Source organism: Natator depressus, chromosome 4, assembly GCF_965152275.1.
Source record: "Natator depressus isolate rNatDep1 chromosome 4, rNatDep2.hap1, whole genome shotgun sequence".
Taxonomy (NCBI): Eukaryota; Metazoa; Chordata; order Testudines; family Cheloniidae; genus Natator; species Natator depressus.
In genome coordinates, this window is record NC_134237.1 from 118,870,927 (window position 1) to 118,889,477 (window position 18,551).

The following is an 18,551-nucleotide window of genomic DNA, read 5'->3' on the forward strand; positions in this document are numbered from 1 at the left end:
CAGTTATATTTGCATATTAAAATAACTTATCGGTTTCCCTCATCTGGAAATGTTTTATGAGAATCTCATCTTTTTTCATACAAGAAACCACATGAGATCTGTCTAATTTGAATGTTCAAATCCTTCTGTCCAGAACCAAGCAGCAACTGAGAATTCATATACATTTTTCAATAATATTCACAAAAGGAAGCTTAATATCTTTGCAGTCTGGAGATGAGTTATATCTAATACATTTTAATGAAGTATATTGCTTTGTAAAATCATTTGTGCTCATTAATTTAAAATCTAGTTTTAGATCATTTAAAGGTATATAATTAACTAGTACAGAGAAATGTTGAGGAGTTTTCAATTAATATCAAGTGAGGGAGCCTAGCTTTCTGAAGCGTGTTTAACTCTTAAGAACCTGCCAGTGCTTGGATATATTTTATTGGACTATATAAAAGAATAATTTCCACTTCTCTTTTCTCTCTTAGCTGCCATGGTTGTTTAAAAAACAAAAACAAAACAAACCCCAAGCAAGCATTATTTTGAAGCGCCCAGTAACAAAGAAGACAGGATCCTGAATTTATTTAGATTTTGATCTTTAAAAAACAAAGCAACTCCAACTAAAGGAGGTCCGTTCAAATCTCTGTGGGCCTTTGACAGAGTTTTAGAAACCTGGAGGGGTTGTATCTTAAACCATTCAAAGCAGCACCACTACATCTTCCCTCCGCCCTAGCCTACCAGGGCTTGTTTCATTGCCACTCAGCAGACCAATGTGACTTGATCCCTCCATCCCCAAGTCAACAGGCTTGGTGCAGGAGAGTTCCCAGAGAGCTGAAGGGATGGAATCTCTAATATAGGAAAGTGGGTAGTAGAGGAACTGCTGGCAGCTGCTACCAGAACCTTAAGGGTACAGCCGTTTTTGTGGTTATTGCTTCCTTCTATTGGTGGTGGTGATGAAGTTGAATGGAAGGGTTGTTTGGCCTATAAATATGTGTGGTCGCAGATTCACTGACCCGGCCTTCTCCCATTTCCCCTCCAAACTCCTAACTTGGGGCAGTATGAATGATGGTTCTGCAGAGCATGGCTCCGTAGCTCTCAGGTGATATAGACTCCTATATGGGCTTCCAGATCCTGCCCCACCCTTTTCCAAGGCACAGATGCTTGAATTCCTGATAGTGCCCATCAGGAGCACCAGGGTGAGTGAAAGATTTGCCCCAGGTTACATCTTATGTTTTCCTTCCAGGTCAGCATGAATCTCTATATGTACACTGTATTCAAATAGGGACAAACACTTCAACCAAAATATAATGCAAAGCACTCCATTTAGGAAGGAACAATCAGTTGTGCATCTATAAAATGGGAAACGACTGCCTACTGGGAGTACTGTGGAAAGGGACCTGTGGAGTCATAGTGAACCACAAGCTAAACAATGAGTCAACAGTGTCACACTGTTGCAAAAAAAGCAAACATCATTCTGGGATGTATTAGCAGGAGCGTTAGAAACAAGACACAAGAAGTAATTCTTCCGCTCTACTCCGCGCTGATTAGGCCTCAACTGGAGTATTGTGTCCAATTCTGGGCCCCACATTTCAGGAAAGATGTGGACAAACTGGAGAAAGTCCAGAGAAGAGCAACAAAAATGATTAAAGGTCTAGAAAACATGACCTATGAGGGAAGATCGAAAAACTTGGGCTTGTTTAGTCTGGAAAAGAGAAGATGAGAGGGGACATGAAAACACTTTTCAAAAGGTTGTTACAAGGAGGAGGGAGAAAAATTGTTCTTGTTAACATCTAAGGGTATGTCTACACTACGGAATAAGGTCGAATTTATAGAAGTCGGTTTTTTAGAAATCGGTTTTATATATTCGAGTGTGTGTGTCCCCACAGAAGTGCATTAAGTGCATTAACTCGGCGGAGTGCTTCCACAGTACCGAGGCTAGAGTCGACTTCCGGAGCGTTGCACTGTGGGTAGCTATCCCACAGTTCCCGCAGTCTCCGCTGCCCATTGGAATTCTGGGTTGAGATCCCAATGCCTGATGGGGCTGAAACATTGTCGCGGGTGGTTCTGGGTACATATCGTCAGTCCCCCCCTTCCCTCCCTCCCTCCGTGAAAGCAAGGGCAGACAATTGTTTCGCGCCTTTTTTCCTGAGTTACCTGTGCGGACGCCATACCACCGCAAGCATGGAGCCCGCTCAGGTAACCGTCACCGTATGTCTCCTGGGTGCTGGCAGACGCGGTACGGCATTGCTACACAGTAGCAGCAACCCATTGCCTTCTGGCAGCAGACGGTACAGTACGACTGGTAGCCGTCCTCGTCATGTCCGAGGTGTTCCTGGTCGCCTGTGTGAGGTCGATCAGGAGCGCCTGGGCAGACATGGGCGCAGGGACTAAATTTTTAGTGACTTGACCAGGTCATTTTTTTTAGTCCGGCAGTCAGTCCTATTGAACCGTCTTATGGTGAGCAGGCAGGCAATATGGATTGCTAGCAGTCCTATTGCACCGTCTTCTGCCGAGCAGCCATGAGATGTGGATGGCATGCAGTCCTTCTGCACCGTCTGCTGCCAGCCAAAGATGTAAAAGATAGATGGAGTGGATCAAAACAAGAAATAGACCAGATTTGTTTTGTACTCATTTGCCTTCTCCCCTGTCTAGGGGACTCATTCCTCTAGGTCACACTGCAGTCACGCACAGAGAAGGTGCAGTGAGGTAGATCTAGCCATGTATCAATCAGAGGCCAGGCTAACCTCCTTGTTCCAATAAGAACAATAACTTAGGTGCACCATTTCTTATTGGAACCCTCCGTGAAGTCAACCCTGTAAGCCGTGTCCTCAGTCGCCCCTCCCTGCGTCAGAGCAACGGCAAACAATCGTGCATCTGAGTTGAGAGTGCTGTCCAGAGCAGCCCAATGGAGCACTCTGATTGGGCTAAAACATTGTCGCGGGTGGTTCTGGGTACATATTGTCCGGCCCCCGTTCCCTCCCTCCCTCCGTGAAGGCAAGGGCAGACAATTGTTTCGCGCCTTTTTTCCTGAGTTACCTGTGCGGACGCCATACCACCGCAAGCATGGAGCCCGCTCAGGTAACCGTCACCGTATGTCTCCTGGGTGCTGGCAGACGCGGTACGGCATTGCTACACAGTAGCAGCAACCCATTGCCTTCTGGCAGCAGACGGTGCAGTATGACTGATAGCCGTCCTCGTCATGTCCGAGGTGCTCCTGGCCACGTCGGCTGGGAGCGCCTGGGCAGACATGGGCGCAGGGACTAAATTTTTGGTGACTTGACCAGGTCATTCTCTTTAGTCCTGCAGTCAGTCGTATTGAACCGTCTAATGGTGAGCAGGCAGGCAATACGGATTGCTAGCAGTCGTATTGTACCATCTTCTGACGGGCAGGCAAGAGATGACGATGGCTAGCAATCGTATTGTACCATCTTCTGCCGGGCAGGCAAGAGATGATGATGGCTAGCAATCGTACTGTGCCATCTTCTGCCAGGCAGGCAAGAGATGAGGATGGCTAGCAGTCGTACTGTGCCATCTTCTGCCAGGCAGGCAAGAGATGAGGATGGCTAGCAGTCGTACTGTACCATCTTCTGCCGAGCAGCCATGAGATGTGGATGGCTTGCAGTCCTTCTGCACCGTCTGCTGCCAGCCAAAGATGTAAAAGATAGATGGAGTGGATCAAAACAAGAAATAGACCAGATTTGTTTTGTACTCATTTGCCTCCTCCCCTGTCTAGGGGACTCATTCCTCTAGGTCACACTGCAGTCACTCACAGAGAAGGTGCAGCGAGGTAGATCTAGCCATGTATCAATCAGAGGCCAGGCTAACCTCCTTGTTCCAATAAGAACAATAACTTAGGTGCACCATTTCTTATTGGAACCCTCCGTGAAGTCCTGCCTGAACTACTCCTTGATGTAAAGCCACCCCCTTTGTGGATTTTAGCCTCCTGAAGCCAACCCTGTAAGCCGTGTCGTCAGTCGCCCCTCCCTCCGTCAGAGCAACGGCAGACAATCATTCCACGCCTTTTTTCTGTGCGGACGCCATACCAAGGCAAGCATGGAGTCCGCTCAGCTCACTTTGGCAATTAAGAGCACATTAAACACCACACGCATTATCCAGCAGTATATGCAGCACCAGAACCTGGCAAAGCGCTACCGGGCGAGGAGGCGACGTCAGCGTGGTCACGTGAGTGATCAGGACATGGACACAGATTTCTCTGAAAGCATGGGCCCTGCCAATGCATGCATAATGGTGCTAATGGGGCAGGTTCATGCTGTGGAACGCCGATTCTGGGCTCAGGAAACAAGTACAGACTGGTGGGACCGCATAGTGTTGCAGGTCTGGGACGATTCCCAGTGGCTGCGAAACTTTCGCATGCGTAAGGGCACTTTCATGGAACTTTGTGACTTGCTTTCCCCTGCCCTGAAGCGCATGAATACCAAGATGAGAGCAGCCCTCACAGTTGAGAAGCGAGTGGCGATAGCCCTGTGGAAGCTTGCAACGCCAGACAGCTACCGGCCAGTTGGGAATCAATTTGGAGTGGGCAAATCTACTGTGGGGGCTGCTGTGATGCAAGTAGCCCACGCAATCAAAGATCTGCTGATATCAAGGGTAGTGACCCTGTGAAATGTGCAGGTCATAGTGGATGGCTTTGTTGCAATGGGATTCCCTAACTGTGGTGGGGCCATAGACGGAACCCATATCCCTATCTTGGCACCGGAGCACCAAGCCGGCGAGTACATAAACCGCAAGGGGTACTTTTCAATAGTGCTGCAAGCTCTGGTGGATCACAAGGGACGTTTCACCAACATCAACGTGGGATGGCCGGGAAAGGTACATGACGCTCGCATCTTCAGGAACTCTGGTCTGTTTCAAAAGCTTCAAGAAGGGACTTTATTCCCAGACCAGAAAATAACTGTTGGGGATGTTGAAATGCCTATATGTATCCTTGGGGACCCAGCCTACCCCTTAATGCCATGGCTCATGAAGCCGTACACAGGCAGCCTGGACAGCAGTCAGGAGCTGTTCAACTACAGGCTGAGCAAGTGCAGAATGGTGGTAGAATGTGCATTTGGCCGTTTAAAGGCACGCTGGCGCAGTTTACTGACTCGCTTAGACCTCAGCGAAACCAATATTCCCACTGTTATTACTGCTTGCTGTGTGCTCCACAATATCTGTGAGAGTAAGGGGGAGACGTTTATGGCAGAGTGGGAGGTTGAGGCAAATCGCCTGGCTGCTGGTTACGCGCAGCCAGACACCAGGGCGGTTAGAAGAGCACAGGAGGGTGCGGTACGCATCAGAGAGGCTTTGAAAACCAGTTTCATGACTGGCCAGGCTACGGTGTGAAAGTTCTGTTTGTTTCTCCTTGATGAAACCCCCCGCCCCTTGGTTCACTCTACTTCCTTGTAAGCTAACCACCCTCCCCTCCTCCCTTTGATCACCTCTTGCAGAGGCAATAAAGTCATTGTTGCTTCACATTCATGCATTCTTTATTCATTCATCACACAAATAGGGGGATGACTACCAAGGTAGCCCAGGAGGGGTGGTGGAGGAGGGAAGGAAAATGCCACACAGCATTTTAAAAGTTTACAACTTTAAAATTTATTGAATGACAGCCTTCTTTTTTTTGGGCAATCCTCTGTGGTGGAGTGGCTGGTTGGCCGGTGGCCACCCCACCGCGTTCTTGGGCGTCTGGGTGTGGAGGCTATGGAACTTGGGGAGGAGGGCGGTTGGTTACACAGGGGCTGTAGTGGCAGTCTGTGCTCCAGCTGCCTTTGCTGCAGCTCAACCATACACTGGAGCATACTGGTTTGGTCCTCCAGCAGCCTCAGCATTGAATCCTGCCTCCTCTCATCACGCTGTCGCCACATTCGAGCTTCAGCCCTCTCTTCAGCCCGCCATTTACTCTCTTCAGCCCGCCACTTACTCTCTTCAGCCCGCCACCTCTCCTCCTGGTCATTTTGTGCTTTCCTGCAGTCTGACATTATTTGCCTCCACGCATTTGTCTGTGCTCTGTCAGTGTGGGAGGACAGCATGAGCTCGGAGAACATTTCATCTCGAGTGCGTTTTTTTTTCTTTCTAATCTTCACTAGCCTCTGGGAAGGAGAAGATCCTGTGATCATTGAAACACATGCAGCTGGTGGAGAAAAGAAAAGGGACAGCGGTATTTAAAAAGACACATTTTATAAAACACTGGCTACACTCTTTCAGGGTAAACCTTGCTGTTAACATTACATACATAGCACATGTGCTGTCGTTACAAGGTCGCATTTTGCCTCCCCCCACCACGTGGCTACCCCATCAACCCTCCCCCCTCCCTGTGGCTAACAGCGGGGAACATTTCTGTTCAGCCGCAGGCAAACAGCCCAGCAGGAATGGGCTCCTCTGAGTGTCCCCTGAAGAAAAGCACCCTATTTCAACCAGGTGACCATGGATTATATCTCACTCTCCTGAGGATAACACACGAACGGATGTTGCTTGAACGCCAGCAAACATACACTGCAATGCTTTGTTGTACAATGATTCCCGAGTACGTGTTACTGGCCTGGAGTGGTAAAGTGTCCTACCAGGAAGGATGCAATAAGTCTGCCCTCCCCAGAAACCTTTTGCAAAGGCTTTGGGAGTATATCCAGGAGAGCCGCGAATGCCAGGGCAAAGTAATCCTTTCACATGCTTGCTTTTAAACCATGTATAGTATTTTAAAAGGTACACTCACCGGAGGTCCCTTCTCCGCCTGCTGGGTCCAGGAGGCAGCCTTGGGTGGGTTCAGGGGGTACTGGCTCCAGGTCCAGGGTGAGAAACAGTTCCTGGCTGTCGGGAAAACCGGTTTCTCCGCTTGCTTGCTGTGAGCTATCTACAACCTCGTCATCATCATCATCTTCTTCGTCCCCAAAACCTGCTTCCGTATTGCCTCCATCTCCATTGAAGGAGTCAAACAACACGGCTGGGGTAGTGGTGGCTGAACCCCCTAAAATGGCATGCAGCTCATCATAGAAGCGGCATGTTTGGGGCTCTGACCCGGAGCGGCCGTTCGCCTCTCTGGTTTTCTGGTAGGCTTGCCTCAGCTCCTTCAGTTTCACGCGGCACTGCTTCGGGTCCCTGTTATGGCCTCTGTCCTTCATGCCCTGGGAGATCTTGACAAAGGTTTTGGCATTTCGAAAACTGGAACGGAGTTCTGATAGCACGGATTCCTCTCCCCATACAGCGATCAGATCCCGTACCTCCCGTTCAGTCCATGCTGGAGCTCTTTTGCGATTCTGAGACTCCATCATGGTCACCTCTGCTGATGAGCTCTGTATGGTCACCTGCAGCTTGCCACGCTGGCCAAACAGGAAATGAGATTCAAAAGTTCGCGGTTCTTTTCCTGTCTACCTGGCCAGTGCATCTGAGTTGAGAGTGCTGTCCAGAGCGGTCAAAATGGAGCACTCTGGGATAGCTCCCGGAGGCCAATACCGTCGAATTGTGTCCACAGTACCCCAAATTCGACCCGGCAAGGCCGATTTAAGCGCTAATCCACTTGTCAGGGGTGGAGTAAGGAAATCGATTTTAAGAGCCCTTTAAGTCGAAATAAAGGGCTTCATCGTGTGGACGGGTGCAGGTTTACATCGATTTAATGCTGCTAAATTCGACCTAAAGTCCTAGTGTAGACCAGGGCTAAGGATAGGACAAGAAACAATGGGCTTAAATTGCAGAAAGGGGGGTTTAGGTTGGACATTAGGAAAAACTTCCTAATTTTCAGGGTGGTTAAGCACTGGAATAAATTGCCTAGGGAGGTTGTGGAATCTCCATAATTGGAGATTTTTAAGAGCAGGTTAGACAAACCTCTGTTAGGGATGGTCTAGATAATACTTAGTCCTGCCATGAATGCTGGGGACTGGACAAGATGACCTCTTGAGGTCCCTCCAGTCCTATGATTCTATGATAAAGACTTTCAGCATCGTTATTTTGACTGAACAAGAGGTAGTTCTATACACCAGCTGTGAAAGAACTCTCTTGAATACAGCCAAGTGTTTTTCACTTTCCATGAGTGATGTTTACTGTAGATTTATTTCCAGCCTTGGTAGATTTTTTTTTCTACTGGAAAAGTAGAGGAGAGTTTGGAATTAAAGTTGGGGCTGGAGGTTTAATTTTGTCCTTATTTTTGGGTTTTATTACTTTTCTGATAAGCTACTTGTCTTCTCCCCCCCCCACTCCAAATATATATTAGTTCACTCTCTGTGTAGATTGTTACCTTTATTAACTTTTATAAATATTGTTTGCTCAGAGTATGCTTTTCAAATCTAAGCAATGGTCCGACATTCCATACATATTTTATATAGCACTCTGCAACACCAAAAATTTTAAACCAAAATTTAGAAAAAAAATACAGCTGTGGAAGAATAAAGTCAGGGGATTTAATAGCATTAGCAGATCCTTGCACAGTGACTTGATCAGAAACTCTGTCTATGTGTCCTGTTTCTTCTAGTGCCCAAATCTACAATATAGCACTTACAGTAGCTTTTGAATCTGTTTGCTTGGGGCTGGCAGGTCTGCCACAACACCTGTTGCTCTGGACCATGGTTAATCTTGTTGGTCAGGGACATCCTCTGGTTGGCCAGGTCAGGTCCCTTTCTTCACTGGTCCTTCTCAGGCCAGGCAGAGCTGGATGGGATGTCTCATCTCACTGTGCTGGTGCCCTGCAGTGTAGCTGATTTCAGGATCAGGTGGTAAACTGAGAGAGAGAGAGAGAGATGACAGGAGGTAGATAGGGACACAGAAAAGAGCACACGAGGGAGGGGAAGACAGAGGAAGATCTCATTTGTGCAGCTTCACTGCACAGGCTGGGGTCCCTCACTGATACTGTAATGATAGTCAAGCAGCCCCATTGGAGTGTCATGGTCTGGTGTCATGGCACTAATCCTTCCACGGCAGCTGTGGTGATAAAAGTTCTTTTCTTCCCTCAAAAGTCTCTTTTTGTTAAGGGCCCCCAAAGCCACCAATTAGACCTAATTTCCAACTCACCAATTTTGATTAATTGATTTCCAATCCTCTGCTCCTCTTGTTTACCAGTCATAATCTTAATATAGTTCTTGACTGGCAACCGTAGAACCTTTCTGTTTAAATTTATTCAGTCTTTCTGTCTCTTCTTACATTTTTTCTCAAGCAGTTTTATATAACAGATCATTGTAACAATCCATAAACCTTTACCACTTTTCACCAGTTGGGATAACAATTAATATGGGGAAGTCACATCTCCTCTCTGTGCCTCAGTTTCCCTGTCATTAAAATGGGGACAATGATAGTGACCATCTTTGTACAGTTTCTTGAAATCTACTGATGACAAGTGCGATATAAGAGCTAGGTATTATTACTGTAATAGCTCAAAGCTCAATGAAGTCTCATTTAATCCACCTGGTTATCCCTACCGGCTGGAGGTCCAGTCCAGAATAACTCACATGACTTCCTTTTATGGAGCACCATGATGTCCTAGAGACTCTGGACTTGATTCACAATGGGTTTGCACCTTGTGCAGTTACTTGTGCCTGCGCAGAATGCGTGTACAACACTACCACAACAGAATGGTTGGGATTTATACCCACTCTGCACTGTTTTGCATAAATACAAATGATTACACGAGACACCAGTAGGGGAGAATCGAGGGGCCTCTAGCTTTGAGTGCAACGTCACTTTCATCCCAGTCCCTTGCTGTCATATCCAATAATAAGCCCATATCCAATAACAGCACGACAGAGTCACGCAAGGGGGTACTTTATCACTAAAAGAGCTATTTTATGTCTTAGACTTTAGGTGGGGGTCCCTTCTACTGTCTCTTCTGGGCGCCCAGATAGAAATTAAAGATCTTTTGGTACAGAAATGACTCAGGATATTGGGCTGCAGATCCGTTCAAACCAAGGGACCTCATTGTCCTCCAACATGCACCAGTATAAATCATCAATAACTCCGTCATTTTCTTCTTCTTTCCTCTTTTCTTTTTTGCTCTTTCCCAACTCTGCCAGGCTGGATCAGACCCCAGGTCCATCTGGTCCATTGTCTTGCCTCAGACAGTGGCCAGTGCAAGATGCCTCTGAGGGATGTGTAAGAAATCTGCCCTAGACAGAGGTGGGATAATACATCCCCCACGTTAGGTCTGTTCCTAATCTGTGAGAATTAGAGTTTGTCCTTAATCTCCGAAGCATGAAGTTTAATATCCTTGCAAGCATTTTGTTATAATGGATTCAGGATAATGCTGGATATCCTTGTTATCTGTATACAAGTCCAGGACAGGACGTGCCTCTGCCTTCCCCAGCTTTTCTCTTTGACTCCTCACTCCTCTACTTCTGGCTGCTTCTGCATTTTTACCCAGCCTACTAACCTGCTGCTGGAAATGGCACTTCTGGCTCTTTCTTTGTTCAAGCCTCTTTATACTTCCCCCAGCCCCCCAACACCCTTTTTCATTTACTGCTCAGCTATGTCTGAAACTGTAATAGAAAAAAGGTGGAGAATAACCTCTGCCATCTGGCACATTGTTGAGAGTCAGGCATTGCTGATGTGCCGGTGGGGGTGAGGGGTGTGGAGGGACTGGATACCTTCTTAAATGTGGGTAAAAGCTCCACTGTCATTGTGTGTCGATATATACGAGCTTCTGCTTTAAATCGGTGCCAGTTTTCAGGAATTAAAAGAAAATATGCATACGTTAAAAAAGTCAGGCTTCCTAGGCATTTGAGGTGCATAGAAATGATCTTTTATGAAAGTTTGATCCACTCCAGCCATTGCTTTACAACAAGACCTTTCAGTAACTCAGGGGTTCTCAAACTGGGGGTCGGGACCCCGCAGGGGGTCACGAGGTCGCGAGCTGTCACCCTCCACCCCAAACCGCGCTTCATCTCCAGCATTTATAATAGTGTTAAATATTAAAAAAGTGGTTTTAATTTATAAGGGGGGTCATACTCAAGAGACTTGCTGTGTGAAAGGGGTCACCGGTACAAAAGTTTGAGAGCCACTGCAGTAACTGAATTTCCTCTTTTAAGGCAGTTCTCCTGGATGATGTTTTCCCTAGTTTAAAAAGTATGATTGTAGATTGCAGGGGGTGGAATAAAACCCTTCTAGATTAGTGAAGTACAGTATCCTGATGGTTGACTCCCTGCCTGGGCAAACTATCATATTTACATTCAGGATCAGCAGCAGCTGATTGCAGGTATTTATGAACACTACATTATTTGCAGTTACCCCCAATCAGCTAGAACGTAGGACTGCAGGGTATGAACGATAGACACCTTTTTATATTCAGTTGCTGAAGAGGTCACATGGATAATGAATACTTAGTCTTAGTGCCTCTTGAAGCTGCTGTTGGGTTAGTCTGTGCCCTGCACTGCATAATGATAGAATAAAATAACACCATGTACTCTATACTCCGGGTCATCTAAAGGGCTTGCCTACACACAAAGTTATACCATTTGAACTGTAATGGTATAGTTAAAGCAATACAACCACCCCAGTGCAGACAAATGAAAATCAGTAGAAATGTGCACTATACATGTACACAGAAACAGTTATATTACTACAAAAACTGGGTGTAGTCCAGGCCAGATGGAGAGGTGATGCACTAGAAGAGAGGAAAAATGGTTTTGTGGTTAAGGCACTGGATTGACATTCTGGAGACTGGGTTTGAGTCCCTGCTGTGCCACAGACTCCCTGAGTAACCCTGGCCAAATTATTTAATATTTCTCTGCCTCAGTCACCCCTCTGTAAAATGAGGATAATACTTCCTTTCTCTCATTGTTTGTCTATTTAGATTGATTTTCAATTTGATTGATACATAACTGTTTGGACTTTGGTTTCCACTGATTTTCGTATTAAGGCACTGCAATCTGGAAAATAATTAATCTGTAATTACATAACTAGTGATTGGTAATACAGCAGAGCCTAGAGGTCCCAGTGGAGATCTGAGCCCTGCTGTGCTAGGTGTTCTGCATGGACATATAAAGACACAGCTCCTGCCCCCAAAGAGCTTACCGTTGAAATAGACAAGACAAAGGGTAAGAGGAGAAAAAGAGAAGCACAGAGAGAAAGTAAATTGTTTAGTCATGGTCACACAGTAGATCATTGGCCGTGCTCCCAGTCCAGCAACCTACCCAATAGACCACACTGCATCTGACTCATAACACTAGATTGTTTCTGGCCTTTGCATGATTGCAGAGGCTTAGCGAATATACCGATAGTTCCCTTTGTGTGCCCTATGCAAGGGCTGAGGAAAATCAATCTCTGTGTTTGGAGGGGAATGTGGGCTAGCTCTGTCTGTGCTCTCCAGAGAGGAGCACAAAGGCAAGAGGAGAGAGAGCTGTACATGGAACTGGAGACTACTGTATCATTGTTGTGAACTGCAGAAGGCAGCACACATCACAAAAACTGTTCTCATGAAGATGTTTGTGTTTTGCTTTGTTAAAGTGTGATATCCGGGTTGGACTGAATTTTAGGGCTTGAACCCAAACTCCAAAGAAAACTTGAAGACTGTGAAGAGAACCCAACTGTCTTGAGGATGAATATCTCAGTCCCTGGTAAGGAAAAGAGTGGATTTCAGGCTGCTCTAGTCTCAGCAATCTGCAGTGTTTTGTTCATGTCTACATGCATCAGACTCACAAATTGTGAAGTTGCCTTTGGACTCCATTTAATACATTTAAGTCAGGTAGTACATGTTCATCTATTCTATCTTGCCAGGATTATGTCATGTTACCTATATATGTACAACATTAGTTAAATTATACATCCAGCTGAACTTTATCACACAGAGCAGAACAAAGGGAGGTGCCATAATTAAATCTACACGTCTGCCCAAATCACACAATCAACAAAACCACACAATTAAATATCTGGCAGCCCGGAAGTTAAAGTGCTTATTTGCGTCAAGCTAGGACTCTGATTATTTTATTGATTTGTTTCCACTCAGTTCATTATTACGAGAGAAATATTTTTGTGAGGGGAGTTAACCTGCATTCCTTCTATTACTGCAACTATAGCTAGAGCGCGCGGGCATGCGCCCACGCGTGTGTGTACAGGCACACATGTGGCCCTTTGATCATTGTTTTGTAGTTTGCATCTAAGTTCAGCAAAGTTCAAGGTTAGGCTCTGTAGATAACCAACACTTTCTGTTCAATGACTAGACTGCTAAGGCATGACACTGCGTATTAGCGAGAGTTGTCATGAAAGGTTTCTTGCCCCACTGTGGAAAATGTCAAGGGTTTTTGGCAAAACTTTGAATCCCAAAATATTTTAGCTCAACACCAAGTAGATTATGGGGAAGGGAAGAAGATGCACCATCCCCGGTTATGGTGCTTCATGGTAGAAGTAGCCTGCCGGGGAGGTCAACCCACGTCGGAGAATAGGGACATGAGACAACTGAACGGCAACGTCTATGAAGCAGCGCAGCGGCATGTGCAATTCCAAATACTTTGACTTTGGGGCAAAATATTTTGGATTTAGGGAGTTAAAAAAAAACACAAAAAACCCGAACAACAAAATTTCAAAGCTTTCTGCAGAAAGCAGACACGTTTCATGAAAAATGTCAATGGAAAATGTTTAACCAGCCCTGATATTGGCCCTAATTTATATTTCTGTTTATACAAAGAGACCTAAAAGTCGGCATAAAGACAGTTTCCTTCTTAGTGAACGCTATCCTTAAACCTGATCAAGAGGCTTTACTTATTCAAACCTCCCTGTACCTGTGCAATGCAGCTTTCAATGCTGCCAGGATCTCCAAAATATCTATGGGGGCCAAAATTGATGGGCACAGACACGTCTGCCTCTTCCTTTCTCTACATTAGGAAAAATAAATCAAGGCTAACTACCTCATTATACACCTTGACCATTTTCCTAGCACAGAGTCCATCCACTTTGCTGTACCTGGTTGAGGTGTACCCTAAATGCAAATGGAAATTGTTCTTTAAAATGTTTTGGTTTTCACCGAAAAGAGGAAAAGAAATTTGTTTTCACAAAAAAATTCATTTTGCCATAAAGCCGCTCTCCACGGAGAAAGGTTTTGCCAAAAATGTTTCAACCAGCTGTGTAGGTGAGTCTGATTTTCCCATTCCATTGAAGCTTCTGGTTCATTCACATCTGCACAGAGTGAATACAAACCACGGCTGAATCCAAATGATAGCATTTCATACCAGCTTTGAACAGACGTTAATGACTGCACAAAGTGCAAAGCAGTGGAGAACCAGACCCAGTTATATTGTGTGATCTACCTGACTAGCATTTCTCAGTGCAATCATACTTCAACGGTCGAGTTGGAAGTGGTTTTCAAGATTCCAGTTTTAAATCTTCTGTGCACTATTCTAGATGACCTCTGAATCAAGAGATAGAAACAAGCAGGGCTCATGGCATACTTAATAAGGTACATATTTCTCTAATTATAGGACCAAGAATTTAATTTGCAAAAGATTCTCTTAGACTCTGAGGTAGGTAGTATTTGACATTTTAGTAAAGGTTCTTTGATTGCTTGTTTTTCATTTTGCTGAGGGCTCTGTTCTATTTCATTAAGATTGTGGCAAGTGTTTTTCTTTCTCAAGATTAAATTTAGTTTCCAATGAAGACCTAGTCTTACTGGTAGAGATCATAAGCCAAATTCTGTGCTGATGTATGCCCTGGGCAGTGTCAGTGGGAGTGGAAGTTAGTGCGGAATTTGCCCCTTTGTTTTACTTAGAGATCCAGATTGCGCACAATGTTCACATCCCATTTATATGATGTTGACCTGTATTTACTGTATTACCAGGGCATGGGGCTGAAGTGCAATTTTCCAAGTAGGGGGATGAGGAGGGTAGTTGGACCCCAATTCAGAAAGCCACTTAAGCATGCCTAAGAACCCCTCCTGAGTAAGGATTCTTCCCTGAACTGGGGCTTAAGGAAATTAATTTGAACCCTCCCCCAATCACGTATATATCCCACTCTGTGCCCAATACACAGAGAATGTGAGTCTGTTCCAGGCTCAACTTCAGAGCATGGCTGATTAGCTCAAACTATAGAATCTCATGCTTTTAGTTCTGTAGGTCCCTCCACCCTTGCCTCAATAGCTGGCATGTTGGCCAAGATGGCAGCTGTCATGCTTGCACTGGAGTTGTAACAATCCTGGGGTTCATTAAATAACAAGCCAGTGAATGAGAAAGGAATAAAACTTTAATAAAACAAACTGGAGAGCTTCTGTAGTGAGCTGCTTCACACAGCCATGTGGTGTTCCTAACCCCCACCTCCAGGGCACATCTCCAAATTCCAACACACACAACACTATCCCTTATGAGGGCGCATCTCCCAGTCACAATCTTTCATAAACACATCTCTAGAGGAGTTTGACAGGACAGTCGATGGAATTGGGGATGGTGCTGTGACTTGGCCATGTGTAATGTAGCGCTTCTGGAAGCATATAGCCCTCTGCAGCTGTAGGAGTCACTACCAAAAGAGCAGCTGAAGGGCCCTAAATGAAGAGTTCAGTCAAAACCCAATTTTCTGAACATCAATCTTATAAAACGACTGCTTATCTGGCCCATTTCTCTGCCACCAAAGTCATCTTTCTGCTACCAAATGTGACTCCAATCCCTCAGCCAACCTTCAAGTGGCTGGAAAGGTTTGACAAGAGAGAGATTTGGTAGCAAAGAAGAGATGAAGTTCTTTCAGACAAAGAACAATCAGGCACACTGTTTACATTTGTTACCACTGATTATGTACACTGTCACTGAACGATTACTATGCCAGCATATGCCCTATACCTACTGTAATGTTGAGATGTCAATTTTATGAACTTTTTGATTTTATGACTTCCTCAATCCCCGATTAGTTAATAAAATAGGAATTCTGCTGTAATACAATGTATTATATTTTGGGGCAGTTTCTGGCAGAGTGTCATAGGGAATGAGCTTTGCCTTATTACACTGTGTCTCAATGCTATCTATGTGATGGTCAATACCTCTTACCACAACATGCGACCATACAGAGGAGAAATTGCAGGTGCTCAATAAAAATTAGCCCCCACAAATATGTTATTGTTTTCTTAGTTTTTCTTCTACACTTGTGGTTAATGACCATTTCTGACCCTGTTCTTTCCAATTTCTTCCCCCTTTTATAAAGTGAGGTAGAAGGAGGATGGCATAGTGGGATCCAAAGTGCAGCCAGGTGAAACAGTGGACATTAGTTGCATAGGGCCGTATAGTATCCTCAGTCTGTACACACTCCCATGATATCACTGGGTGGTACAAATAAGGACAAAGGACAAACTGTTGTTGTAAAGGTTATGGCTCAGGGTGGAGGGAGGGAAATTTTGCAGGGATCAGCAGTAGAGCTGTATGTGTGTGACTTTTCATATTCAATTAGAAACTGGCAAATTCTGACTTTCCTGCAGAAAAGTCAAGCTAGTTTGGTAGCAAAAGATGGCAGCTTTTGAAAGATGACAGCATTATTTCTTTCCTCCAGCTGGGAATAGCTGTGAAGCATTTGGATTAAAACTGTCTCAATGGGTAAAATTTATCTTGGTGCAATTCCAGCCAAGTAAGTAGAGTTGTATCAGGCCAAATTCATTCCTGGTGTAACTCCACTTACATTGCAGCAGTTGAACCAGAGATTAATTTGCCTTGGTCTATCTTAAAACACTTGCTAGGCACTGTAAAGAGATTTTTGATTGTAATGTAATAGAAAAAGAAGGCACCAGTCTTCTGTGCAATAGAATAATTAAAATCTTCATTGCGCAACTCCTGAAGGATGTGGGAGATGCCTGTAATATTTTATTAATGTTATATATCCATGTGTGTGTTTGATTGTCGTGGTAGTGTTTGCTATATGATTGCAAAAGATTATTTCAAGCATGGGTTAGTATGCAGGAAAGGGGACCATATCTTCAGGTAGCCCAATTACCTTAATACTTAAAGGACAGTGTAGAAAACCAATTGCTTTGAAGTCTGTTTCAGAACTCCTGAAGAGCCTACCAAACCAGGTAGATTAGGTTCAAGGGGCACTGGTGAAGACAAAAGACTGGGTGGGTTTTATAAAGGGGCACACTACCTAATGGAGAGAGAAAGAGAGGGAGGCTGAGACTGCTGGGAAACTGACTGAACAGTCTGAAACAGTCCCCGAGGTTGGGGTGTCTGGGATACATACATGCAGGTAGACCTTTTACTGTATTGAGAACCCTATTTTCATGTTATGTTTCACCTCTACTAGTGTGACTAAAAAGTACTTTGTTTTGAAATGGCTGTTTTGGGTCATTACTGGTCATAGCTCCCAAAGGGAAGACTTGCTGAACCCAAAAGGACCTGCTGAGCACTCACAGTTGGTACACAGGATGCTGTAGCCTTGGGGCACTCTAAGAGTGGGAGAATCAGAGGATTCTGCCCTGAGAGAGGTAAAGGTACAATGCCTGTCACCTGCAGGGATACACTCAGATACAGGACAATGCTCAAAAGATGTACCTAGGACTGGAATCATGACTCAACTTATATGAGACCTCTAAATAAACAATTCTCTAAAATAAAATGTATTAATAACTAGATATTTCAGATGCTTCACTTGTGAGTACTTCATTACACTGAACAAATTCTCTCTACGCAGGACTCTGCTAGGTGACAGCAGAGATGATCTTACTTATACTTAATGGGAGTGTAAGAACTGATTGGATAATGAACCATTTTTTTCAGTATTACTCCTCTAACTGAGAGGCTTCTGCTAATTCCCCTCCCAGGATACTAAGGGCTTTTTCACATGGTCATCTTCTTTCTATTTAAAAAGGAGAATTTACTGTATTGACGATGTTCGCAGACTGTGTACTTCGGGTAAGAGAGCATTGTGGACAAGTGAGCACAACGTATGACCTTATGAGTCACACATTCCTAAAACCAACTGTTTAACAGATTTGGGGTACTGTCTAGTAAAGCTAGTCTAGAAATTTCCTTCAAATTTTTTCTTCTACAGAAAATGCAATTTCTGCAAAATTGAAATGTTCTTCAGGAACATTTTGATTTTGCTGATTTTTATTTTCTATTTTTCCCATCAAGTTTGCTAAACTGAACTGAAACATTTAATTTCAGGTCAGTTCAACATTAAACTACATCTGCTTGTCATGCCACAGTGCCTCATGGGAGCTGTAGTTCAGCTATTTCATGCCTCCATTCTCTCCGAGAGGCCAGTTTCCTTCACGGGAGTATGTTTCCCAGAATGCACCACACTCTCTCCTCTGACTGAGCCACATGGCACATCACGGAAGTCACATGACTGCAGGGTCATCATGAGAGATGGAGAATTGGGAAAAAGGCACCCAAACTACAGCTTCTACATGGCACTGTAGAAGCAGGGGCAGATGCAGTTTAATGTTGAACTGACTTGAAGTTGAATGTTTTTAATCACTTCAACAAAGTGAAACAAAATTTTTCACAGTTTCCAAATCATTTTCTTTTTGTTTTTTGGAATTTTTCATTCCTCCAAAAATTCCAGTATCTCAATGTTTCATCCTGATTAGAGATGAAAACAAATATTGAAATATTGGAATTTCCTGTGGGATGGAAATTCCGATTTTCACTCAGCAATACTGTCTGTTTGAACAATATTGTAACATTCCA

The 18,551-nt window shown here is 44.6% G+C and overlaps 1 protein-coding gene across 1 annotated transcript; it reads right to left on the bottom strand.

Annotated features, from left to right (window-relative positions):
* Positions 1–5,576: 5,576 nt before the first annotated feature.
* LOC141986975 (uncharacterized) lies at positions 5,577–7,253 on the bottom strand. The gene is made up of 2 exons (XM_074952066.1): positions 6,698–7,253; positions 5,577–6,118 (listed from the first exon to the last, which is right to left on the bottom strand). Exons 1-2 carry the CDS (start codon positions 7,251–7,253, stop codon positions 5,577–5,579), a joined length of 1,098 nt encoding a protein of 365 aa, XP_074808167.1.
* Between the last annotated feature and the right edge of the window lie 11,298 nt (positions 7,254–18,551).

Excerpts from the sequence above, each read along its gene's own strand:
- LOC141986975 (XM_074952066.1), bottom strand. The coding sequence starts at position 7,253 with ATGATGGAGTCTCAGAATCGCAAAAGAGCTCCAGCATGGACTGAACGG. Across the intron at positions 6,119-6,697 it reads AGGCGGAGAAGGGACCTCCG|CTGCATGTGTTTCAATGATC; the intron begins GTGAGTGTACCT and ends TTTCTCCACCAG.